At 44.2% G+C, this 25,618-nt stretch overlaps 1 protein-coding gene across 6 annotated transcripts in view; it reads left to right on the top strand.

Annotated features, from left to right (window-relative positions):
• FER1L6 (fer-1 like family member 6) overlaps window positions 1-25,618 on the top strand; it is a 175,416-nt gene that overhangs the window by 37,387 nt on the left and 112,411 nt on the right. For 3 of the 6 annotated variants that reach the window (XM_086335491.1, XM_086335487.1, XM_086335490.1), the window contains exons 2-11: window positions 36-74; window positions 4,825-4,907; window positions 9,817-9,937; window positions 13,323-13,377; window positions 13,849-13,980; window positions 17,779-17,841; window positions 19,700-19,778; window positions 21,373-21,529; window positions 22,102-22,288; window positions 23,510-23,702. In XM_086335491.1, the coding sequence (XP_086191617.1) occupies window positions 36-74; window positions 4,825-4,907; window positions 9,817-9,937; window positions 13,323-13,377; window positions 13,849-13,980; window positions 17,779-17,841; window positions 19,700-19,778; window positions 21,373-21,529; window positions 22,102-22,288; window positions 23,510-23,702 (1,109 nt within the window). Of the gene's footprint in view, window positions 1-35; window positions 75-4,824; window positions 4,908-9,816; window positions 9,938-13,322; window positions 13,378-13,848; window positions 13,981-17,778; window positions 17,842-19,699; window positions 19,779-20,691; window positions 20,821-21,372; window positions 21,530-22,101; window positions 22,289-23,509; window positions 23,703-25,618 lie in introns of those variants that run through there. The other 3 variants (XM_086335488.1, XM_086335489.1, XM_086335492.1) reach the window with 2 other exon arrangements.

Genomic DNA, 25,618 nt, shown 5'->3' on the forward strand with positions numbered 1-25,618 from the left:
ACACACTGTTTAATGCTCTCGTTGTTTGGACTCAGATATCGGAGCCATGGTAGCTTTCACCCTGAGGAGACCAGGTGGGTACAGACATTTCTGTGTGTCTCTTGACTTATCTTTGGGTGGCCCTGGTGGGAGATTCAATAGACCCTAAGCCAGAGGCCCTCATCCTTTTTTAGAAGTGTATGTGGTGGGGTTCCCATGATGGAAACCTTGGCACACTGGAGGTGGGTGGGTGATGGCAGCTGCCTTGAAGACTTACCAGGCAATTCTTCCTGAGTTACTGGCTGATCCCAATATATTGACTGGAAACCACTGGCATCCTCTTTTTTTAAAATGTAATTTTATTTGTGTTATAAATATATCTCTTAACTTGAAGTATACTTGCTTTACAATGTTGTGTTAGTTTCCGCTCTACAACATGCATCAACTGTATGTATACATATTTCCCCTTCCTCTTGAGTCTCCCTCCCTGAATCCCACCCCTCGAGGCCCCTGACAACCTCTTGTTTGTAAAAATAGGTAATAATAGCATCTGTCTCATGCATAGTGTATTTCGAGGATCCAAAGAACTAATGTGTATAACCTGATATTTCATGGAACATGGTGAGTGTCAAAGTACGTTTAAAAAATTTTAAACTCAGGGGAATATTGTAGCATGTTTTCTTGTCATCAAGAAAATAATAATAATCTATAGCACGTTTAGGGCTTCCCTGATAGCTCAGTTGGTAAAGAATCCGCCTGCAATGTGGGAGACCCTGGTTCGATTCCTGGATCGGGAAGATCCACTGGAGAAGGGATAGGCTACGCACTTCCTTATTCTTGGGCTTCCCTTGTGGCTAAGCTGGTAAAGAATCTGCCTGCAATGCTGGAGACCTGGGTTCAATCCCTGGATTGGGATGATCCCTTGGAAAAGGGAAAGGCTACCCACTCCAATATTCTGGCCTGGAGAATTCCATGGACTCTATAGTCCATGGGGTCTCAGAGTTGGACATGACTGAGCACCTTTCACTTCATTTCATGGCACATTTTGCATTGTCTAAGCATTGTGTCCTTTTTAAACATCACCCTGTGGTTAGATAAGAAATATTGTGCTATATGTGAATGAAACGAGCTCATCTGAGTTAAGCATCCAGGCCCAGATTCTGGAGCTAACAGGTGGGGTCAAGCTGGGTCCTGAGCTGGGTTCTGTCTCCAATTTACCCTCTGATGCCTGATTTGCCAGTGACTTGATCTTTCTGGGTTGGTGAGCTGTGTCCTCTCTCTACTGTGGATGTCATGTGGCTGAGGAGGAGAAATCAACTTTCATCAAGAAGCCTTTTCACACTGGGCATCATGCTGGGAGTATCCTTGAGGACTGACTCAGGGTTCCAGGCAAACAACCTTGTGTGTTTGTGAAACAAACATCAGCCCCCTTCCAGAGAGCAGAGTGGATTGTCAATTCCTTGGGCATTACTAGAAGGGTTCTGGCTTCCTCTGCACGGGGTCTGAGCTGTGATCTTCTCAAAACTGATTCTTTCCCCAAATCAATTAAAAATCTCTGAGGGTGGTTCCAGATGTTGGCATATTTCAAACCTCCTAGGGGTGTCTAATAGACAGCAGAGTTAAGAGCTCTTGGTTTTAAGGGGTAGGGGTGCCTGTCTCAGGCAGATTCTTTACCACTGAGCCATCAGGAAAGCCCTAAATTGGATATTATAATTAAATGGATTGCATGGATTTTTCAGTTTTCTGATGCATCTAAAAGGTATTCAAGGAATTCTCTGGTGGTCCAGTGGTTAGGGCTCATGACTCTCATTGCCAAGGGTCTGCATTCAATCCCTGGTCAAGCAAATAAAATCCAGCAAGCTGCGTGGTGCAGCCAAAAACCAAAGTGGGGTTGGGGGGTGTTTATACTATACTGTAGTGTGCAAAAGCATTATGTCTTGAAGAATGTATGTACCTTAATTTAAAAATACTTTATTGCTAAAAATAATAGTTTATTGCTGAAAAAAGATGCTGAGCATTCAGTGAGTGGTAATCTTTTTTTTCTGATGGAGAGTCTTGTCTCGATGTTGATGGCTGCTGACTGCTCTGTCAGGTTGGCGGTTGCTCAAGGTTGGGGAGACTGTGGCAATTTCTTTAATATAAGACAACAGTGAAGTCTGCCACATGGATTGCCTCTTCTAAGAGGCACCTTAGACACCTCTCCCTCCTCCCGTGCCCGCGACAGCAGCCTAAGGCGTGCCCCGATGCCTCAGTTCCCAGCTGCCCCATGGGAGAGTTCAGAATGCTAAGGCCATCTGTGATGAACACTTCTGCTCCCTAAAGGTGTATTCAGTCTCCCTCTGGTAGGTACTCTTATGTATTGGTAGCAACTTCCTGTTACTGAATGGAAATAGCTCAGTCTTCTCAAGTTATCTGAGAGCTCGCTGGCCAGGTTCCCAGGAACATTGCTTCTGCCTCCGTGAAATGATCACAGGCAGTGAGCCCTTGGGGACCACAGTGGCAATTCAGGGTTTGGAAGGCACTGGCCGTGGTACCTCTGCTGGGTAACTCTTCTTTGAAAACAGGAAAGGAAAAACTATTATTGGACATTTTCTTCAAGACTTTCAGGAAAGAGGGATTTCCCTGGTGTTGCTAAGATTCCTGGGAGACATAAACGGGTATTCTTGTCACAGCTGATGGCAAATCAAAGTGGGAAAAATACTACCTCCCAAAAGGGTATGTTTTAATACTCTCTATATCCTGGACACTGTCCTAGGTATTTTGCTTACTTGCTCCTTTTTATTCTTAGAACAATCCTGTGAAGAATGTACCTTGTTATTTATCTCCATTGTACCCTGGGGGAAACTGGCTCCAAGAATTGCCGTGACTTGTCCAATCCACCCATGTCTGGGTGGTTCTGGAGCCTATTATTTCCATTTTACTGTATTTCAGGGTCTCGAAGGCTTACCGTCCCCACCCCCAGGTCCCTTAGGCCAGTCCCCCCTCACTGAATTTCAGTGTTTGCCCTCTCTACAGCCCCCCTACTAGTGGCTCTCAGGTATCTGCTTGCACACATCCAGGAACAGGGAGCTCACTCCCACCCAGTGCAGTTCATTCACTGTTCAGACAGCACCAACAAGGAAGGCTCCTTAATTCCTCATCTGGATCAAAGCAGGATGTAAAAGAATAAATAAGCAAATAAGTGAATGGAGGGGACATCTGTCTCCTAGTTGCTTCTTCTCATTGGTCTTAACTTTATCATTTCAAATCATGAGAATAACTAACATTTATTGAGCAACTAGTATGTTCCAGGTACTGGGCTAAATGCTTTACGTTTGTTATCTCATTTACACATGAGGACTCAGGAGTATAGAGAGGTTAAGTGACCTGTTCAAGGAGGCAGAGATGGGTTTAGAACCCAGGGAGTCTGGCTGTGGAGGCCCTAAAGTTAGCTACTGCAGTTCACCCCCTCGTGAGTCCTAAATATGTCAGCGAAAGGGAAAGCTTCCTTGGTTCCTTCACTGTCCTTGTGTTGCTCCAGGACTGCAGGATGCTCCCTGAAAGGGTCTGAGCTTTGCTGCTCTCTCCTCCCTTCTGTCCCTGTTCCTCTTCTTCCCTCTTCTATGGGCCGCCCCATCAGGCTGCCCGACGCAAGGCCAGGACTTTTTCTGACTTGCCACCCTTCCACGCAGCTCCAGAGAGGGGTTCTCTCAGGAGGCCAGCGATGCTCCTGATATCAGCCGTAGATAGCAGACTGGGCCCTTTCCTGGGCTGAGAAAAGTGTAAGTGTTAGTCACTTAGTCGTGTCTGACTCTTTGTGACCCCATGGACTGTAGCAGCCTGTCAGACTCCTCTCTCTATGGAATTCTTAGGCAAGGATACTTGAGTGGGTAGCCATTCACTTCTCCAGGGGATCTTCCTGACCCAGGGATTGAACCCGAGTCTCCCTCATTGCAGGAAGATTCTTTACTGGCTGAGCCACCAGGGAAGCCCTGAGTTGAGAAGGAGGCCCCAATGGATTCCTGCTCTTGGCTAATAATAATGATGATAGTGGCTGACATTTGGGGCATATACCATATGTCAGCTGAGCTGTGCACTTGTGCCGTGACCTCAGTAAATCCCAGGGCTGCTCGCCCTTGGAGATGGTCTGAGAGCTTGGCTGTGGAAAGGGTGATTTATTCTGCTCAGGGGAATCAGCAGGCTCAGGCTTCTCAGTGGTTAGAGTCTGGGCTGTGAAACCAAGCAGACCCGGCTCCAGGGGTAGCTCTGATACTTAGGGGCTGTGTGACCTTGGAAACATTATCTACTCTCTCTGAGCCTTGGTTGTTCATCTGTAAGGTGGGTAGGAGAGGGTTGCTGTGTTGATTAAGTGATATCATTTGTTTTGAGTGCCTGGCATAGGTGAGAAAAGAGAAATGGAGGTAAAAACAGCTAGTGCTATCTTTTAACTATGGTTCTGGGTGGATCTCATGATTTCTGTTCAGGTGGTATTTCGTGGTTTCTGCAAAAGCAGACCTATCTGGAGAATGTGTTGGGTCATCCTGACACTTGTGGGTTTTATTTTTTTGGTTGTGCTGCCCAGCTTGTTGGATCTTAGTTCCCCAACCAAGGATTGGACCTGGGCCCCAGTAGTGACAGTGCTGAGTCTTAACCACTGAACCACTGGGAATTCCCTTGACACTTGTCTTTTGATGCCCTTCCAGTGTGGATGAGGAGGATGGTCAGCTTCCAGAAAAACTCAGTGTGTGTGTGTGTGTGTGTGTGTGTGTGTGTGTGTGTGTTTATTTTCTCTTAACGTGTCTGAATGAGCCAAAGTTGCTATTATTGTATTTTTTAGTTTTTCTTCTTCTTTTTTTTTCCCCCCAGAAAAGGGATGTTTGGGCTAAAGCTGAAGAAGAAGAAGAAGAAAGCAGAGAAGGGGTTAATCCTAGCCAACAAAGGTGCCCAAGGTGAGGCTTTTGGGATTTGGGGAGGGACTACTACCCTGGGGCCTGCGGGTCTCCAGAGTTGACTGACCCCTACTTGGCTGAGAAGGGAGTTCACTCTCTGTGGGAGTGAGGTGGGAACTGTGTCTGGGTCTTCAAACCCTGCCAACCCCAAGTGTGCACCCATGGCGATCCCCACCGGTGCTGGGTCATCTGGTCGCTGAGCCAGGTGGGTGGGTGGACACCTGCTGGGCCATGAAAGGCCCCCACAAGGAGGCAGTGACAGAAGAGCTCAGGCTCCCGGCTCTGTTCTGATTTGCTCTGTGCCCCAGGATAAACCACTCAGCACCTCCAAGTCCCAGCTTCTCCCTTTGATAAGTGTTTGGAGTGTGGGCTCAGCTGACCATGAGGGGCATGGGGAAAGCAAGTGAGATGATGAAAATCAGTGGGAGGGCAGCAGCTGCTCTGGGGGAGGCTTTCCATCCACGGACTCATTTAACCCCTCCATCATCCTGCCAGAAGGTGCAGTCATCCCAGTTTCACAAATGAGGTCACAGAGATGCAGTGAGAGGACTTGAAGTGTGGAAAAGACCAGCTGCAGGATTGCAGGGCTCAGTGGAAAAACCAAAATGCAAAGCCATTGTCAAGAACTCATTAAGAATAGCTGGATGGTGACTGCAGAGCACTAAGCCAAGGACAGCGAAATCCTTCTAATCACAGGGCTCAGCGGGCTGCACAGACCCTTGAAGCCGGCCTTGAGGGGGGCGGGGGGTGGGGCAGCACAGAGCCAGGAAGCAACGGCATTGGGATACAAATCCAGACTCTCAGATATTCTACACTTAGAATGGGCTACTTCCTTTTCCAAAAGCAGAAAATCCCAAGTTACAAGGTGACCCGTGGTGGTGGAGGCCAGGCCCCAATCAGGGAGACAGTCAAGTGTATTAAATCAAAGAGGATCAACTGCTTCCAGTGGACAGGTCTAGGGTGATGCCTGGAGACTTTTGCTGGGTGGCCCTGACAACAGCCAGTCCAAAGCCAGCTTTCTGGACCGTTTCTAAACCCAAATGGGTCTGTTTTATTTTCACCCTCCTTGTCTCCTTGGAGGGATCCACCATTTACCCTTCACTGCTGTGTCCTGTAGGTGTCCTGTAGCCTTATCTCTGCCCTTCCCAACCCCAACTCCACTCCTCACTCCCATGTAAAACCCAATCTTACTAAAGAAAAATATGGGAATTCATCATACTGAAGTGCTAATAATAATAATGATTAAGTCATCCTTGGATGGGACAGGAGAGGCATCACATTTTAATTGAAGACAAGGTTTAAAGCTCAAGAGAAGTACTTGCCTATTGGGTGAAATAGAAGGTATCAGGGAGTGGGTAGAAAAGACTCTAGGGTCCTTCTTGATATCCTTGAAATTATAATCCTAAGTAGGACCCTGCAGTAGTCCTGGAGGTACAAGGTTGAAAAACAAATAGTTCCTTTCTTCAAGGACCTTATGAAAAATAATATCTCTGACACATTGAATAAGCCCCTTCTGCTTTTGATTTGACATACATTATTCATGACTCTAAAATGTAGGTTCTTTTGCCCCTGTTTTAGAAGGGGTTCAGAGAGGGTAAGTGCTTGCTCAAGGTTACACAACCAATAGATGGAGAAACTGGCTTCTGAGGCTGGGTTCGTCTTACACCAGAGCCCAGGCTTTCCTACCCCCCGGGTCAGCCTCCAGTGAGGAGCCCTCACTGACTGTGCAGCAGGGAAAGAATAAGCTGGTGGAGATTTAGGGCAGCTGACCACAGGCATTTCAGAGGACCTGGCTCCCATGGCTCATTCTAATTAGAGTCTTCAACCCACAAAGCAAACAGGGCAAAGAGGAATCAGGCCTCTCCTGGAAAGTAAATAGTGTCCATCCTGCTGACCAGGGCCTCACCCTGCAGATTGACAAAACAGAGGCTACGGAACTGAGTACAAGTTGGTCTTTCTTTCTTGGCATGACTGGGGAAGTTAGGGCTTCTCTGGGTGAAATGTTTAGAGATTCTCAGTCTGTGGCTCTTACATCTGTGTATTTTGAGACCTAATGGCTATGCCTTAATTTTGTAAAATACCAGTTACCTGGGCTTCCCAGGTGGCTCAGTGGTAAAGAACCTGCCTGCCAATGGAGGAGACATAAGAGACGTGGATCTGATCCCCGGGTCAGAAGATCCCCTGGAAGAGGAAATGACTACCCTCTCCAGTACTCTTACCTGCGAAATCCCATGGAGAGAGGAGCCTGGAAGGCTGCAATCCATGGGGTCTCAAAGAGCAGGGACACAACTGAGCTTGTAACATAAGCATGTACCCATTAATTAGTTACCCAATGAGTAGTTGTTGGGTACCTTCCACCATCATCATTCATTTAACAAATATTAATGGCATGTCTTCTAAGTGTTGGGTGTTGTGCCAGTTTCTGGGTATACGATGGTGACACTGGATAGGTTAGAGGGAGGACAGTCCTGTGGAGGACTCTCCGTTTGTCCCTCCAGATCTATTCTCCACCCTTGTTCGTCTGTTCTCTGTCCTAGGAGGCTGAGCCCCCTGGATGCACCACCCAGGTCGCTTTCCCAGTGGTGCACCCCAGCACGAGGTCTGGGAGAGGGAGGTCAGGACGTGTCCCCAACTGGATGATGGTCGACCCCCTTCTAGGGCAGCCCATGGGACCCGACCTCCTCTCTTCTCAGGTCCTAGTAACTATTCTCTCTCCTCATCTGGAGGGTCTCCGAGTGGCATCAGCTTGGCCACCATGAGCTCCAGATAACTCTACAACCCTTTGCGGTTTTTCTACACCCACACCTTTGTAAAAAGTCCTCAGAACATCCTGTCCTGGTTGGGCCATCTGTTATCCATGGGGGCCCTGAGGAGAAAACTGTATTACAAGTGGAGAAAAGTGCTGGAAAGAAAACAGACCGTGTGCTTAAGGGGAGTCTATTGGAGGATTTCTTTTAGTGTGGTTCAAGAGGGGCTCCATCCGCGGGGGAAATATTTAAGTTACATCATCGAGGATGAGTGGGAGCCCGCCAGGGCAGTGAGAGCAACTCAGGTGGAGCAGCCTGTGAAGAAAAACTCCAAGCAGGAGGTGGCTTGTTAGAAGGGATGGGAGTGAGTAACTAGAAAGCAATGAGGGCAGGAGCAGAGGAGCAGGTGGGCCAGGAGGAGATGGCAGTCAGGTAGGTAGGGAATTAGAGTCAATGGCACCCAACTCCAGTACTCTTGCCTGGAAAATCCCATGGGCGGAGGAGCCTGGTAGGCTGCAGTCCATGGGGTCGCGAAGAGTCGGACACAACTGAGAGACTTCCCTTTCATTTTTCACTTTCACGCATTGGAGAAAGAAATGGCAACCCACTCCAGTGTTCTTGCCTGGAGAATCCCAGGGACATGGGAGCCTGGTGGGCTGCCGTCTGTGGGGTCACACAGAGTCGGACACGACTGAAGCGACTTAGCAGCAGCAGCAGCAGCGGACTTCAGACGTATTCTAAGTGCAATTTTTCAAAAGAGGGGTTTTCAAAAGAGAAACATAATCTTTTTTTTTTTTTTTTTAAAGAAGGTTACAGTGGATGCTGCTTGGTTACTTGATTGGTAGGACACAGTATTTCAGTGACTGAATGAATGAGTGAGTGAATGAATGAATGAGGGAGTGAATGAATGGATGACTGAGTGAGTGAATGAATGAGTGAATGAATGTTGGCTATGGATGAAGCTTCAGCTGACTGCCTTCCCACCTCCAGGTTGGTCTCACCCTCCTGCATATAAACCCCTACAGAGAGGGGTCCATGTTTTGCTAATTTCTCCATCTTGCACATCTAACATAGCCCAGATTCCGGCATGTGTAAGGTTCCTAAGAATGTTCACTGGAAACCTGACTCTGTAACAGTTGCTCCTCATTCCTGAGGCCCTGTGGTCAAGATGGGGAGCAATAAAGTTTATCTTCACACTTCATGTCGCACAGTTGGGTACTGGCATTACTCTAGGGTCTCTGCAGGCTGGACTTTTGTTTCCCAAGTGACAGAAGAGTCAGAGCAGATGAGCTCAGTCATCCTTTCTGTAACTACTGGACACCTATGAGGTCTGTGTCCATGAGCCCCTGTGGCAGCATGGGCTGCGTTATTCTGTCTTCTGACTCGGTTCTGTTTTGTTGGTTCACTAATTCAAATCAGAGAATCAATATATATCAAAGCTGGAAGGGGTTTAGAAGCTTACCAGTTTCCCAGAGAGCCCAGGGTTCTAAGAAATGGCTTCAGGGGTTGCTGAAGAGGGTGATGGTGAGGCTGGAAGAAGGTCACTGCCCTACATTCCACCTCATGACACACAGAACAGCTTGGTGTCAACAGACTTGTGTTGTATATTGAGGTTCTGTACAAAATTACATATATGAAAATGGACCGAGATCTGATCTCTTTGGGGAACATTATTCAAGCTATTGCACCTTGTTACTCAAAACTAGCCCTCAGACAGCAGGAATGACCTCACCAGGGACCTTGCTTTTAGAAATGCAGAGTCTTGGGCCCTACCCTGAACCTACTGAGTCAGAATCTGCATTTTAACAGCTTCACAGGTAATTTTTATGCACATGACATTTTGCTAATGAGACGCAGAGGTAATAAGTTAGTTGTCTAAAGTCTAAATGTGGCAAGGTTGTGACTTGAAAGCGCATCTTTAAATTCATAAGCCATCACCCCACAACACCAGCATACAAATCTACCCTTTTTTTGGAAACAGAAGATGCATAGCATGTGTCTGGCCTTTCTGCCACTAAAATGTTAAGGTCCATGAGGTCAAGGACTGTCTTCTGGTCTCCTTGTGTGTTTGTGGTGACTGGCATAGCGCTGGACAGAGTCGAGGCTCAGATCGCCACTGTGTGGCGTATTTAACAGACTGTTCTCTTTGTTTGCTTCTCTAGATGATCAAGCTGAAGCAGAAACACCACAGGAGGGACCTTCTCACCAGGAAGGCCTGGGAGGAGATTTGATTTCTGACAATACTTCCATCACTCCTGTCCCCTCATCTCCTCCAAAGAGAAGGTACAGTGTTGCACAGGCAAGCAGCCTACTCCTACTGAGCACCTCCCTTGTGCCAGGTACCCTGCAGGCTCTGGGAGAATAACACCAGTCCCTGTGTACAAGGAGCTGAAGGTCGGAGGCAGGAAGCCAGCGTGCTGTGTCCCCTTCACTTTCTCTATGGCAGTGCTGGCCAGGGCCCCGGCTCTACCAGCTTCTAGTTTTCAATCTTCATGTCCCTCATTGTTCAGGAATGACAACAGCCGCAGGAGACAGAATCAGGAGCTGTCCCTCACCTGTTCTGTAAGTCATCGAGATGCTAGATGTCTTAGCTTTGTGTTTGTCCCAAATGAGAAAGTGGTTCTTTTACTACCCAACAAAAAGTCAGAACAAACTGACCTTCTGCATGCAATCTGCTCTTTCAGTTAGCTATCGGTGTGTAACAAATAATCCCAAGGCTTAATGTAAGAATTCATTATTGCTCATGAGTCTACGGGTTAGTTGGTTAGTCTTTACTGGTTCCGGATTGTCACAAGTACATCACTCATGTTTTTCTCATCGTTTCGCAGCTCTGTTGATTTTAGTTTGAGGGTTGGTCCGTTGTGCACTGGCCTAGGATTTCTTCATCTAGGGCTATGGGGCTTTTCTCACTATAGTATTGCATTCTCTAGCAAGCTAGGCTTTTTTTTTTTTTTTTTGCGACACAGTTTGTGGGATATTAATTCCCTGACCAGGTACTGAACCCACACCCCCTGCAGGGAAAGTGGGGAGTCCTAACCACTGGACCACCAGGGAATTCCTCCCAAACTTTTTCCAGTGGGGCTAATGCCAGAGTTCTGAAAGAAAGAGTGGAAGTGTACACAAGATCTCTTGAACCTAGGCTTGAAATTGGCAAAAGTCACTTCTGCTGCATTCTGTTGGCCAGTGCAAGTCACAAGTCCAACCCATGTCACAGCAAGAGCAGACTACAGTTTTCAGAGTAAACAGTCTGGATATGGGGAAGCCAATAATTGGGGCTAGATGCCCTTTGATTTGTGTCCATTTCTTATTTATGATAATTCCTCATGACATCCTTTCCTTTTCCACTCAGGATTATTACTATCAGTAGAGCAAATTAGTGCTTCCCTGGGTGGCAGGAAGATCCTGAGTTGTTATTACTGGACTGTGACAGGATGCACAGTATATGTGTGTAAGGGTCGGGTTGGGGGGCAGAGAGAGATGGAAATCAGAAAAGGTGATAGCTCAGAGATTGACTCTTAACAGAAGGCATGACATTTGTATGCTCATACTCACTGTAATATCTCCTTCCCCCCTACACTGCACCTTGACACCTACCCCCATCAAACTCCAGAATCAGGATTTCAATTATTTTTAATATCCTTTAATGGATCCTTTGACATTTATTTTACTAGGATAATAGTACTGCATTGGTGGAGAAAGGCAGGTGAAAGAGAAGTAACTAGCCTCTTCCTTTCTCCTTGGTCAGTGGATTTTCCATCAATTAAAATTCTACCCATCCACCAGTGCTCAATTCAAACTTGACCTCTGTAGTGACATCTTTATTGCTTAGTTTGGCTCTCACGAATATTTCTCTTCTCTGAACTTCTGTTACACTCTTTCCCTATGACACATTTTGTACTTAATAGTTCTCTTTATATATTCTGGTCCTCTCTCCCTTGGATAGATTGCTAGCTCTGCAAGGACCAAGATGATGACTTCTTCATGTTTTCTCCCTGAGACTAATACAGAGTTTTCACATAGTAAATGCTCGGTACACGTTTGCCATTTTATTAAAGAACAGATACCCTTTAATATCTATCTTTTCCTACATGCAATATTTCTTTTAATCCATAGAGCAACCCTATGCAGTAGAAATTATTTCTATTTTTAGATGAAGAAATTAAGGTTAATGTCACAAAACTGGGGAAAACAGATATTCTAATTCAGATCAGTCTGACTCCAAAGCCTTGAGATTCTTACTAGGTTATTCTCTACTAGAGTCAGTTACAATCAGCAGAAATAGAATGAAATCAGATGCAGTGTTGCTAGAAGGCAAGAGAATAAAATTCTATAGAAACTCGAGCTGTATTTTTCCCCACCCATTGTGCTTCTGTGACAACAGGGATTCCTCATATCTTTCTATTATTATCCAATCTCTAAATGCCCAGGTATTGCACATCTGTTTTCAATTACTCATGACAGTCCAGACAAATGAAGTCCCCTGAAAGTGAAATCTCACTAAGATGGCTGGTTGTTCCTTCCAATTTTCTTTCTTTTTTATTTTTTTTTAACCGCTTGTTTTTTTTTTTCCTCCTAAAAGCAATCATGAAACCCAGAATTGCTGTATAGGTGAGAAATGGCAAAGTGGTCATCTGGCTAGGACCAGACAGCAGAGAAAGAAGATTCTTATTTAGACTCAGGTCTGCCACTGATTTGCTGGGGCATCTCAGGTTCTCGTTCTGTAAAATAAGAAATAAGTGCTACTGATAATCATACTCACAATAAGAGTTGACATTTAATCTTGCCATATGCTAATTTAAATCTTTATATATGTTACATCTTTTAATTGTATACACTCCATGTATATGGGTTATTATTAGCTCCATTTTTTAAGACGGGAAAACTGAGTCCTAGAGAGGTTAAGTTACGTGTCCATTTACATTTATCTACTCCAGAGATGGGGAGAGGATATCTAGTATAAATAAAAGCACTTAGAAATACCTGGGAAAATATTAGCGTGGCTTATGGATTTAAGGTAGGTTCTTTTATTTATTTTTTTAGAGAATAGTTTTGAAGAAACATTTATGTGTGTTTTTTTTGCAGTATAATTGTTTTACAACTGTGTATTAGTTTCTGCTGTGCAATGAAGTGAATCAGCCCTGTGTATGCATATGTCCTTCCCTTTGGGCCCCCCTCCCCTACCCCTCTAGGTCATCGCGGAGCACGGACCTGAGCGCCCTGTGCTATGCAGCAGCTCCCACTAGCTCTTGCGCACATGGTACCTATGTCAGTGCTACTCTCAGTTTGTCCCACCCTCCCTACCCCATCCCTGTGAGAGTGAAGGTGAAGTCGCTCAGTCCTGTCTGACTCTTTGCGACCCTATGGACTGTAGCCCACCAGGTTCCTCCATCCATGGGATTCTCCAGGCAAGAATACTGGAGTGGGTTGCCATTTCCTTCTCCAGGGAATCTTCCCGACCCAGGGATCGAACTCAGGTCTCCTGCGTTGCAGGCAAACTCTTTACCATCTGAGCCACCAGGTAACTCTAAAGAAAGTGAAGTTGCTCAGTCAATTCGTCCATTCTCTACATCTGTATCTCTATTCCTGCCCTGGAAATAGGTTCATTTTTCTAGATTCCACAGGTAGGTTTTTACTTAATGAAACATATGTGTTAAACTTTTTTCAATAGATCAAAACTGTTGACTAAGATCCACGATGGGGAGGTCAGATCCCAAAATTACCAAGTAAGTGATGAGTCCTTCCTACCCAGCCTCTGCCAGCTCTTCTTCTTTTTTTAAAAAAGTTTTATTTATTCATTTATTGTTGGCTGTGCTAGGTCTTCGCTGCTGTACAGGCTTTTCTCTAGTTGTGGTGAGCGGGGGCTACTCTCTAGGCGAGGTGCAGGAGCCTTTCACTGTAGTGACTTCTCTTGCTGCGGAGCATGGGCTCTAGGGTGTAAGGGCTTCAGTACTTGCGTCCCACGGGCTTCAGTAGTTGTGGCTCTCAGGCTCTAGAGCACAGGCTCGGTAGTTGCGGTGCATGGGCTTAGTTGCTCCTCGGTAGGAATCTCCCCAGACCAGGGATCGATCGAACGTGTGTCTCCTGCATCGGCAGGCGGATTCTTTATTACTGAGTCACCAGGGGAGCCCTCCCCCAGCTCGTCCTGTGTGACTGAGCAGCCAGGCCGAGTGTGTGCACGCTGCTTTGTGTTATAGATCGCCATAACCATCACGGAGGCCCGCCAGCTGGTGGGTGAGAACATAGATCCGGTTGTGATCATCGAGGTCGGGGATGAGAAGAAGCAAAGCACAGTGAAGGAAGGAACCAACAGCCCATTTTACAACGAAGTAAGTCATGGGGGTCACCAGCTTCCCCTCCACCAACATGCTCTTCACCACATGGCAGCATTCTTAAGCCAAACAGAAAATCTGTGCTCCTCCTGACTGCTTCCCATCCCTCATCTGAGCCCGAGGCAAACTCCCTGAGCCTCCTTACCAACAGAACTTAACAGACAATGGGCAGTCCGAGGCAAGGAATTCCTCCTGATTTTAAATTCATTGCTGTTTTCAATAGACCCATTTTCTTATTACTTAAAAAATATCATTAGAGTATAACTGACTTACAATATTATATTAGTCTTAGATAGTCTTAGTTGTCTTACAACTTAGTAATGACGTTTTTTAATGTATTATGAAATGATCACCGTGGTAAATCTGGTTACCATCTGCCACCACACAAAGTTATTATAATACTCTTGACTATATTTTCTGTGCTCTAATTTACATCTCCATGGCTTATTTACTTTATAACTGGTAGTTCACACCTCTTGCTCCCTTTCACTCATCCCCTCAACACCCCTCCCCTCTAGCAACCATCAGTTTGTTCTCTGTATCCAGGAGTTTAGTTAAGTTAGCTGATTTGTTTTCTTTTTTAGATTCCACATGTAAGTGAAATCATCTGGTATTTATCTTTCTCTGTCTGATTTATTTTGCTCAGAATATTACCCTCCAGCTCTGTCCATGCTGTCGCAAATGGCAGTATTTCATTGTTGTTTTTTTATGGTTGAGAAATATTCCATTGTGTATATATATCACATCTTCTTTATACATACATCTGTTGATGGACAAAGTTTCTTCCATATCTTGGCTATTATAAATAGTACTGAACACAGGGAGGCACATATCCTTTCGAATTTGTGTTTTATTCAGATAAACACTCAGAATTGCTGGATCGTATAGTAGTTCTGTTTTTAATTTTTTGAGGAACCTTCATACTGTTTTCCATATTGGTTGTACCAATTTCTTATAAACTCATCTTCATCCATCATAAGTTCTGAGTATATATTCAATAAATGTGTTGGCTAGTAAGAAGATAAACATTCATTTGCAGAGCAGAAACACTGAAAATTTAATTATTAATTTTGACATAGTCATACTGATTTGGAAAGTAAAGCAGTGGTATTTTTCTAAGCAGCATAAAAATTGTAAAGGAAAACATCAAAGAGAGACATAGATCTTCTAAGTTTATACACACTAATTTCTCATTTCTAAATAAAAAGATTACACAGTTTTTAAAAACTGTCAAAGATGCAAAAAGTATAAAATGGTTTATGAGAAAATATATACAGTATATGTGTTTCCCCTGATCTTTGATCTCTAAGTCCTCCTCCCTGGAGGCAGACTTTCTCACCAGGCTTTTGTGTATCTTTCCAGAAATATTCCAGGTGTGCATAAGAATGTGAACAAATATTGTAGCCAAATGGTAGTGTTCTACACAGACTGTCCTGGACCTTGGGCTTTTCACAAAATGATGTATCCTGGAGATTAGTCTGTATCAAGACATCTAGTTCAACCTTATTTTCCCTTCTTTGCTGTAGAGTTTTCCATTGCATGTACTTATTATAATTTACTAAACCAGTCAGTCTCTCATTGATAGATATTAAAATTTTTTTCAGCCTTTGGATACTACTTATAATGATATGTAAATGGCATAATTGGGGTGAAGAGTGTATGTATTTAAATTTTGATATCACCACATTGCCCTCCAAAGAGGTAATGATTTACATTCCAACTATGTGCAAGAGTGCTTGTTCCTCCCAGACACTTCAACACCATGAATTGTCAAAAAGTGCAGTCAACTCTTAATTAATGTTTTAATGAGAGTGGAAATTGAAAAGGAAGTCGGGGGAGTATGCATAATAAAATCAACAGAAAATTCCCAAATCCCATTTGAGCTGTTAACTAAAACTATTAGAGTGGCAATGTCTCCTTCCTGTTCTACTCCCCGCCTCCAGAACCTTTGAGCTGTTAACTCCTTTCCTCTTTATCACTCCTGCCTTAGAGCCTTTTACCATGAGTTAAAGTGGCAGTGTTCTCCTTCCTGTTCTTCTCCCCACCTCCATAACATCTTTCAGCGTGAATGCGATATGAAATAACGTGTGTGGAAGTGTTTTAAAACTGCAAAACTCTACAGACTTGTTAATGAGAATAAGTATTTGCTTTATGCAAACAAGTCTTGCATCTAAGTGACATTCCATTGGGCTAAACGTAATCATTGGGAAATCAAGTGAAAACAAAAGCTGAATTAAAAATCTTTGTTACAGACTTGGACTCTAATTTTCAAGCCTGAAGTTCATCAGATGTTGAAGGAATCAGTTAGTAGAGGCTGGGGAATCTTTCCCAGCTTGAAAAATGTGTGTGGCTTCAGAGGTCCAGGGACCCTCTGTGAGACAGTTGAGTCTGAAACATGTGAAACTCAGTGGAAGGCAATACATTTTAGAACTAATTTACTGGTCCAAAGGAACCCACAGCAGCTCATATACCAGAGAATGAAGAACTTCACGCAAATGAGCTTTGCACAGAAAAGATTTTCTGAACACCAAAACTCTTGAAAAGTTTGAACATATATATGAAAAATTTCCTGAAATCTTATACATAGCTTCCTGTTCTCTTAACCAGGAGACACTGAACATAATATAACCTTAATGTAGCTTTTAATTGATACTGCAGGACTGCCATTTTGAAGGTCTCTTATTCTAGTGTTTGATGACATCTTTGGTTTTCCTTCCATGTTTTGGCTTTTCTGTTCTGCCTTTAAAAGCAAGCTGTTGGTGACCCCTTCTCCCTTTCCCACTGCTGTCCTGTTCAGCTCTAATGTCTTGGTGTCATTCCTCCATCTTGCAGCTCAAATACCAAACAATCCAAGAAACAACTTCCTAGTTTTGACTCGGCTTCCACTTTCAGTCCTTAAAACACACAGGCTGTAACAAAGCACTACTCCAGCTTTCTGCATGAGGAGCATCCTACCTCACTTCGGGAACTTGACAAAATTCCGATGGTGAAACATCTAGCACTTGAATTCCTTTTATGATAACTTTAGGGGAACTCAACTTTGGTCCCTGGCTCAGCAATAACTAGCTGTATGACTCCAGGCGTGTCTTTTAAATTTTCTCACCTTCAATCTTTATATGTAGAATATGGAAACTACTCTATATATTTTCTTCAACTCTAAAATTCAATCACTTTTTTCAAATTAGAAATCTTCCTTCCCCATAATTTCTTTTTATTATTTTCCTGGTCAGTCTTGGGAATTCCACAAGGATGTTTGAAGCTGAAAAATCCTAAGAAAATGAAATTTTAATCAAGTTTACTCTAAATTAAAACCACAATGAGATATATTTTCAGTCATCATTATATATAAGCAATAAAAATGAATATATAAGAAAACCGACAATTCAGGGGTTAGCAAGGGAATGGAGAAATGGCTATTTTCATATGCTGCCAGTGGGAATGTAAAATGTTTTAGCACCTTTGGAAAAAAATTATGCTAGCTACTAAAAATTTACATGCACACAAGCTATGATCCAATAATTCCAATTCTCATGTCCATTTTAGAGGAAAGCTTATGTATATATTGTGAAAAGATGTAATTGGTGTTTTTTTTTTTCCTATTTGAAAAAAAAGAAAACATTAAACAAGTTTCAGTGAAAACAAATCAAACAAATTAAACAAGTCAATTAATTGATGATAGAGTTATGCCATTGGGAACCTTGCAGCAATTCATTAGAACAATGCAGAATTAGAAGTATTGAAGAACAGAGTTCTTACATGAAAGTTCTTACATGCAGAATGAACTTTGTTTTACAGTACTTTGTCTTCGACTTCATTGGGCCCCAATTGCATCTTTTTGACAAGATCATCAAAATCTCAGTAAGTATATCATTGGTGGTGATGGTGATGGAGGTGGGAGAGATTCTAGGCTTTGGGAAGTCTTGAAGACTTCCTTGCCTATCTTCTTCACCCATTCAATCTATATTATATTATATTATATTATGTTATACATAAGTTCTGCATTAAGGTTTAGGTAATAGTGGAATCGTGCTTGGGGGTACTTAAAGAATGTGACTCTTGAAGAATGAGAAGTCACCAGGTGCCAAATATTCTTCACATGTGAATTTCAGGCATGCTGACAGGTGGTGAGAAGATATTTCAGGACCTGGGACATTGCCCAGATGTTGTCTCATTGCATCACTCAGACAACCACCTGTTTGTGGGATCAGCTTTATTGCAGGCTCTGAGGGGACTGTGTAGAGTTCAGAGGAACAGTTAATAGTTAGGTTTTATGCAGCATCATAGACAAGGGTCATGACTCTCTGTGGGGCAAGTAGATTTTTAGCAGAGGATCAAAGCTGGTATTGCCTATCTCTGTTTCTCTAACTTGGAAGAAGAAGGTAGAAAACTGTCCTTGAATCAAGGATCTCATAGAATTTTATTGTTAGAAGGAAGCTCAGAGGCCACGTAGTTCAACTTCCAGCCAGTACAAGAATACTTCTCCACCACTTCCATGACATATGACATGGGGTTCTTGGGTACTACTTGATTATATCCAGTGATGGGGAGGTCAGTACTTCTAGAGAGGCCCATTCCATTGCTGGAGAGTTCTGTTATAACAATTATCCATTTAGTAAGCCGAAATCTCTCTTCCTGCAGCTTGAGAACTGCAAAGGTACCCTTACCTGCTTTTAGATGGCAGTATTTTCAAGAGTGGAAGGCACCTGAGTTACTATCACCCTTCATCCACACCCTCAGTTTTCTCTTTTCTGGGTTAAAGGTTAAACTAGTCTTGATTCTTCAGGAGTTTTGTGGCTTCTGGACCCAGGCCCAGCTCTGCCAGCTTCCTGTAGAACTTTTTGATCTTAATTGCATTTAGAATGAAAAATGTTCTGCTGTAAACAGCCAGCAGTCTACTGACTTATCAGACAAAATATTGAGGATGACAGCCTCTTTTGTCCTGCCTACTGTACATGTCCAAAACTTCTCAAGACAGTAGGGATGGGAAAGTTGTGAGCAAAGCATTGTGAGATTTTAGGAGAGAAAGGGAACATGTTTAGTTGTGAAGGATCAGGCAGGGCTGTTGGAAGGAGGCAACGTTTGCTCTCGGCATTTAAAGATAGGTAGAGTTGGGACTTCCCTGGTGGCCTAGTGGTTAAGAATCTACCTTGCAATACAGGGGACATGGGTTTGATGCCTGGTCAGGGAACTAAGATCCCATATGCTGTGGAGCTACTAAGTCTGAGTGCTGCAATTACTGAGCCTATGTGCCACAACTGTAGAGCCCATGTGCTACAACAGAAGATCCCTCATGGTGCAAGGAAGATCCTGCATGCCACAGCTAAGACCCCATGACAAAGCCAAAAAAAAAAAAGGTTGGGTAGAGTTTCTAAACGCAGAGGTAGATTTGAATATTGGGCTACTCTAGAGTTCATTTTGGCTACAAACAAACAAAAAACAAAAACCTTTTAGGTGGTGAGATTTGATGGGTGTCCCTGAAAGGACATTTAGCTAAAATCCTGCTAGAGAGTGAGGTAAAGCTGTGATTCTTTGCCCACCCTTACAGCCATCCCTGAGGTTCGATAACCAAATGTCAGTGTGCCCCAGATAAGAGTGAAGGCCAGACAAGGTTCAAGGCCTAGAATCCTCTTTGATGGGTTTGTCTTGAGCCCTTTTCGCAGATTTAGCCTCAAAGAGAAATCTAATGTTGCCAGACTCACTGCTCCGTCTCTCCCAGGTCTTTCACCACAAGCTGATAGGAAGTGTACTGATCGGCTCCTTCAAAGTGGACCTGGGGACCGTGTACAACCAACCTGGTGAGAAAAATTTGCCTCCCAGTCTCTCTTGCTCTTCTTCTCTTCTTCTGACACCTAGGAGTCAATTCAGTTATCCCTTTATCCACTTATCCATTCATTCAATACATTGAGCATCAGTTAAGCAAAGTGGTATAACTGTGTGTAACTCTTGGATCTCTTCTTCCAAGTTTTCAGTCTAATGATAAAGCTGTCTTATGTGTCCATATGCTGTGTGCTTAGTCGCTCAGTCGTGTTCGACTCTTTGCGACCCCATAGACCGTTGTCTGCCAGTCTCCTTTGTCCATGGAGATTCTCCAGGCAAGAATACTGGAGTGGGTTGCCATGCCCTCCTCCAGGGGATCTTCCCAATCCGGGAATACTTCTGATCAGTTTTTAAAAATATTTTCCCAAAGTCTGTCCAATTTATTGCTGTGAGACACAAGAAGGAAATGTGGAAGTTAAGAATGTGGACTCTGGGGCCAGATTTGCCTGGCTTCAAATTCTACTCTGCTCTTTCTTAGCTGTGCAACCTTGGGTTAATAACTTGACTTGTCTGTGCTACAATTTCCTTATTTGTAAAAATTGGGATATGATAGCACCTCCTCCATAGAGTTGTTGGAGGATTAAGTAAATATATATGTAAGTGAATATATACATAAGCATATATGCACAAGCACTTCATAGGATCTAGCACAAAACAATGACTCTGATAAGTCACACATGGGTTTGCTGTATTAATTATTACTATTATCCCTGATTTTTCAGAGGCGCTAGGCAGATTGTCCAAGGTCAAGAGTTAATCAGTAACAGAACCAACAGCAAACATAGGTCTTATAATCAAAGGTTCTTTCTCTTCAACAGTGATTCCAACTCACATGACCACAGGGGCCAGGCAGTGGGCATCACTGAGTGCAGTGGACTGGGTTTAACGCCGTGGGAAATGAGGGAGGCTGGGGGGATGGAGGCTGGGCACATAGCGCCATGGAAGGAATAGCATCTACTCAGCTCCTTTCCTACCTGCCACCGTGTGGCAATGTGGACTATGTACTGCCAGATCTAACAGGTGTTTGTTTTTTTTTTTAAAGATAAGCTTAAAGTCTAGATTTTGTGAGAGCCTTTGAAGTTTGGGCTCACTGTGTAGGCCAAGAAAAAAGATCCATGAGTGGGACTTGTGGCCTGTGGAATTACGTGTGGCTTCTTCTGTTTTGGCTACACCGTGCAGCATAAGGGATGCTAGTTTCCCACCCAGTGGTCCCTGCAGTGCAAGCACAGAGTCTTAGCCACTGGACCCCCAGGGAAGGCCCTCAGGCATGGCTTCTACACTGCATTCGTGTCCTTCTCTCCGGTCAAAGCTAGACTCTAGTCCAGGCATTCTCCACTTGGTTAAGGGCTTCCCAAATCCCTGTGGCAGGTTGGGGAAAAAGATGGAGAAGTGGTTGGGGAGAGAGGAGAGGAGGGGAAGGAGGAGAGAGGGGCAGCATGAGACTTGGAATTAACTGTAATGAGCGAGCCCCTCCTGGGGAGCAGAGGGTGGGGAGGTTTGTGTTGGAAGGAAGTGGGTGGAGCATCTGGGTGCATCTGTGCAGGGTATCTGAGCTGTCGGGATGTCTTGCAGGTCATCAGTTCTGTGACAAGTGGGCCCTGCTCACGGATCCTGGCGACATCAGGACTGGCACGAAGGGGTACCTGAAGTGTGACATCAGCGTGACTGGAAAAGGAGATGTCTTAAAGCCCAACCCCAAAACCTCCGATGCCGAGGAGCAAATAGAAAAGTGAGACAGGCCCATGGAGGACCGTGCAAGAGAAATGACATGTCCCCATTTCCGTGTCTTTCCCCTCTCCCCTTCCTTATGGGTTCTTGAGAACTGCCAAGTTAGAGGCCTGTCCCCCCCAGACTCTGCTCTGTCAGGGGCGCCATGAGATGTCCTACCAAAGGCACCACTATCCTTTGGGAGGGCAGCTTCTAGAACAAGAACAGCCTGTCTTCCTATACCAACCCACAATGGATAAGCTATTCCCAAGCTTATCCTATGGATCTGAACTGAGCTGATTTTTCTTTGAAGGGAGAATAATTTCAGCCACTGGCTTATGAAATGGAAAGGTTTAATGCACCTCTTTTAGGTGTTTATTCTGTAATTCTGGAACCTGAACCAGTTTATCACATTCATTCTATTCATGCCCTGCGCTGTCATTCACGCCAGGAAGAAAACTCATTTTAGTGATGCATCCTGATATTTTCTCCTGTATCAGGATGCTCCTTTCTGCCTCCAAATTGCCTCTTCCTCTTCTTTCTATTCTTTCAAGTGAAACAGTTCTTTTATGTTTCATTTTTGTCCCCCTCAAGGAACCTCTTGATCCCTCAAGGGTTTCCATCAGAGAGGCCCTGGGCCAGGTTCTACGTGAGACTCTACAAAGCCGAAGGGTTGCCCAAGGTGAACTCCAGCATCATGGCGAATGTCACCAAAGCATTTGTGGGTGACAGTAAGGACCTCGTGGATCCCTTCGTGGAGGTCTCCTTCGCTGGGCAGACGGTGAGTGTCCATTGTTGCGATCCCGGCAGACCTGGGCCGGAATTCTGCTCTTTACCCCAGGACATCGCTGGGTAAAGGACATTAAAATCAAAATCAAGACATGCCTGGAGAGAGAAGGCTTGTCGCCGGAAGGCCTTGCATGTGGCAGGAAAGTAGGGGAGAGTCACCTACTTCCTCTCGCCTTCACCTTCCTGGAAGATTCATAGAGAAAAACTGGCGGGGGGAACCACCATTCAGGACCCAGGCAGGCAGGCCTCCTTCCTCACCTCTGGCTCCTTCTCTGAGCTATTGGCCAGTCCTCAATTCCCAGAGAATTACCACCTCCCCTTCAATCTGCTCCACAATCTACCCAGCTTGTCCTTATCGTATGTAAGCCTGGACATCCTTGTGTCCAGCTGTTCCCTGCTCAAGAGCCATTGGAAGTGCCAGGGCCTGGGCACATGGTCAGAGCTTAATCCTGATTAGTTGGACTCGGAAGCTTCAGCCAACACACGTGTGTCTACCCAGCTCCTCCCTTTGGCAGGGTGGACCTTGGACTACTTTTGTCTTGGGTCCCATTGGCATATATAGGACATATATAACCCGCAAATAGGATATCACCTCCATTGTATGATGAGGAAACTGAGGTCTAGACTGGGGAAGGGATTTGTACCGGGTCCTAATTTTAAAAGATATTTATTTATTTGGTTGCACTGGATCGTCATTGAGGCATGTGAGATCGTTCATCTTCATTATGGCACACAGGCTCTTTCAGTTGCAGCATGTGGGATCTAGTTCCCTGACCAGGGATCGAACCCAGACTCCCTGCATCAGGAGCATGGAGTTTTAGCCACTGGACCACCAGGGAAATCCCTGGTCCTACTTTTATGACACAAACTCAGGGTCTAATTGTATCTGCTGTCTTCCCGGAAATGCATGGAATGCCTTAATAACACAGGTGTCAGTTTCACCTCAACCCAGTGTGATGATGAGAACTTTCTGGGGGAGGACCTGTGACAACCCTCCTTTTGTCCCAGATGCCCAGCACGGTGTCTGGCACAGAGCAGGACACTGGTTATGTTCATGGGATGTAACTGATTTTCATGGGTGCCTCGTGGAAACAGGTTCATTAATTTGGCAACTTACTTTATATCTCCAGCTGGTGTGAAGAGTTTTCTTTAGTTGGTCAAAGGCCTCTTTCATTTCCTTCAGTGGCTCACATCCTCCTGGCTTTGTGTTTAGGGGCGAACCACGGTGCAGAAGAACTGTGCCGATCCCGTGTGGCATGAACAGGTGGTCTTCAAGGAAATGTTCCCTCCGTTGTGTCGGAGGGTAAAAATCCAGGTGTGGGATGAAGGCAGCATGAATGATATAGTGCTGGCAACCCACTTCATTGACTTGAAGAAGATCTCCAATGAACAGGATGGAGATAAAGGTAAGGCCTCACATGTCTGACTTCAAGGTAGGGTCTCGAAATGATTCATTTAGAGCCTCATCTTCAAAGCCAGAGGAGCAGGCGATGTGTTAGGCACTTTCCATCTCTGCGTGGTCTGTGGCTTGGGTTGGTTTAGGGTAGTGGACAGAGCCAGACTCTAGGAACCATGAGGCTTGTTCCCTGGCCCAGGTCTTCCAGGAACACTGCTGTGTGTTCTTGAGGAAGTCACTCGCTTTCTCTGGGCTTTATGCTTCCTAACTGGAAAATGAAGACTTTAGATTGGATCAGAGGTTGGCAAACTGTGGTTCATGGACCACAGCTGAACTACCATGTATCTATGTATGGCTCACAAGCTTAGAATGGTTTTACTGTGTTTAAATGGTTCAAAAAATATGGTTCCCTCAACTACTGATGAGCATGAGCTGACTGCAGAGAGCCAGGGCAAGAATGGAGAGTCCCAGCTAATTCATTGAGTCAGTCCAAAGAATTTTCACCCTGGATAAAGCTCTTTATAGTAATTCCCCTACATACAAATGAGTTCCATTCCAAGTGTGTGTTCATAAGTCCAATTTGTTGGTAAGTCCAAAAAGCTAGCCTAAGTACCTAGCTAACACAATCAACTATACAGTACTGTACTATAATAGGTTTATAATACTTTTCCTGCACATCATACATACATAAAAAACAAACACAAAAAATAAAACATTTTTAATCTTACTGTACAGTGCCTTGAAAAGTACAGTAGTACAGTACAACAGCTGGCATACAAGGGTTGGCACACATTTGCAACTTTTTGAAAGTTTGCAACTTACATGTTCATATGTAGGGGACTTACTCTATTAGCAAAATCTAAATTAATAGCTGATAATTCTCTACATATCCCAACCCACCTTCCCTGTATTTAAATCTCAAGAGAATCTTTCTCTGCACTACAAATTTATGTTAATTAATGTATGTATTTGTGGATATGTGTGTATACACATTATACTGTAAAAGGCTTGGCTTATGCAGAGAACAACTTTTACACATTTTTGTTCCCTGCACAAGAGTGTCATCATAGAAAGGCCTTAATAAATATATACCATTTAACTTTCCATGTTATGGAAATGTTTGCCCCAGGTTGCTTTATGGAGAAAGCACATTCTGCCCATCTATAGGATTTCTCAACCAGGCAAAGACGTGTTTTACCCACAACTTTTCAGAGTCACTCTGTTGGGTTTGGGGAGATGTATAGCGATAGTAAAAAGTAGATATCATGGGTTATAGAATCTTCCTACCTCTTTTAAAACAATAGCACTACTTCATAGAATTTATTAAAGGCAGGATAGAATCTAGTCCATGGAGGAATAGGGCAGTGGGTGAGGGGATGGAGAGAGGAAGCTTTCAGGTATTAGAATTATTGATAACAATAAAGCATATGGCAACTTTTTGTCAACAAGAATTGTTAAGCAAATTATGATACATATTGATTCCTAGGTCAGGAAGATCTCCTGGAGGAGGTTTTGGCAACCCACTCCAGTATTCTTGCCTGGAAAATCTCTTGGACAGAGGAGCCTGGAGGGCTACAGTCCATAGGGCCACAAAAAGTTGGACAAGACTGAAGAGATTTAGCACACAATCACTTATTAAGAGTAACAGCTAATATTTTAGAGCATTTCCTAAAGACTTCAGTGAAGCACTTAATATTATCTCTTTTAATCTTGATAGATTAGATTATCCCAATAGATAATCCTGAGATAGGTACTATTAGCATCCCCATTTTACAGTTGAGGATACTGAGGCATCAGAAAGTTAAAAGACTTCTCCAAGGTCACACAGCTTGAAAATGGCAGAGCTGAGACTTGAGATCTGAACCCAGGAAGTCATGCTCAGGGCCACCATCCTGTACTGCCAGTCAAAATGGAACATTCTGGGAA

The sequence above is a fragment of the Bos grunniens genome, chromosome 14 (assembly GCF_055505025.1).
Source record: "Bos grunniens cultivar Pamir isolate PY7600 chromosome 14, Bosgru_T2T1.0, whole genome shotgun sequence".
Taxonomy (NCBI): Eukaryota; Metazoa; Chordata; class Mammalia; order Artiodactyla; family Bovidae; genus Bos; species Bos grunniens.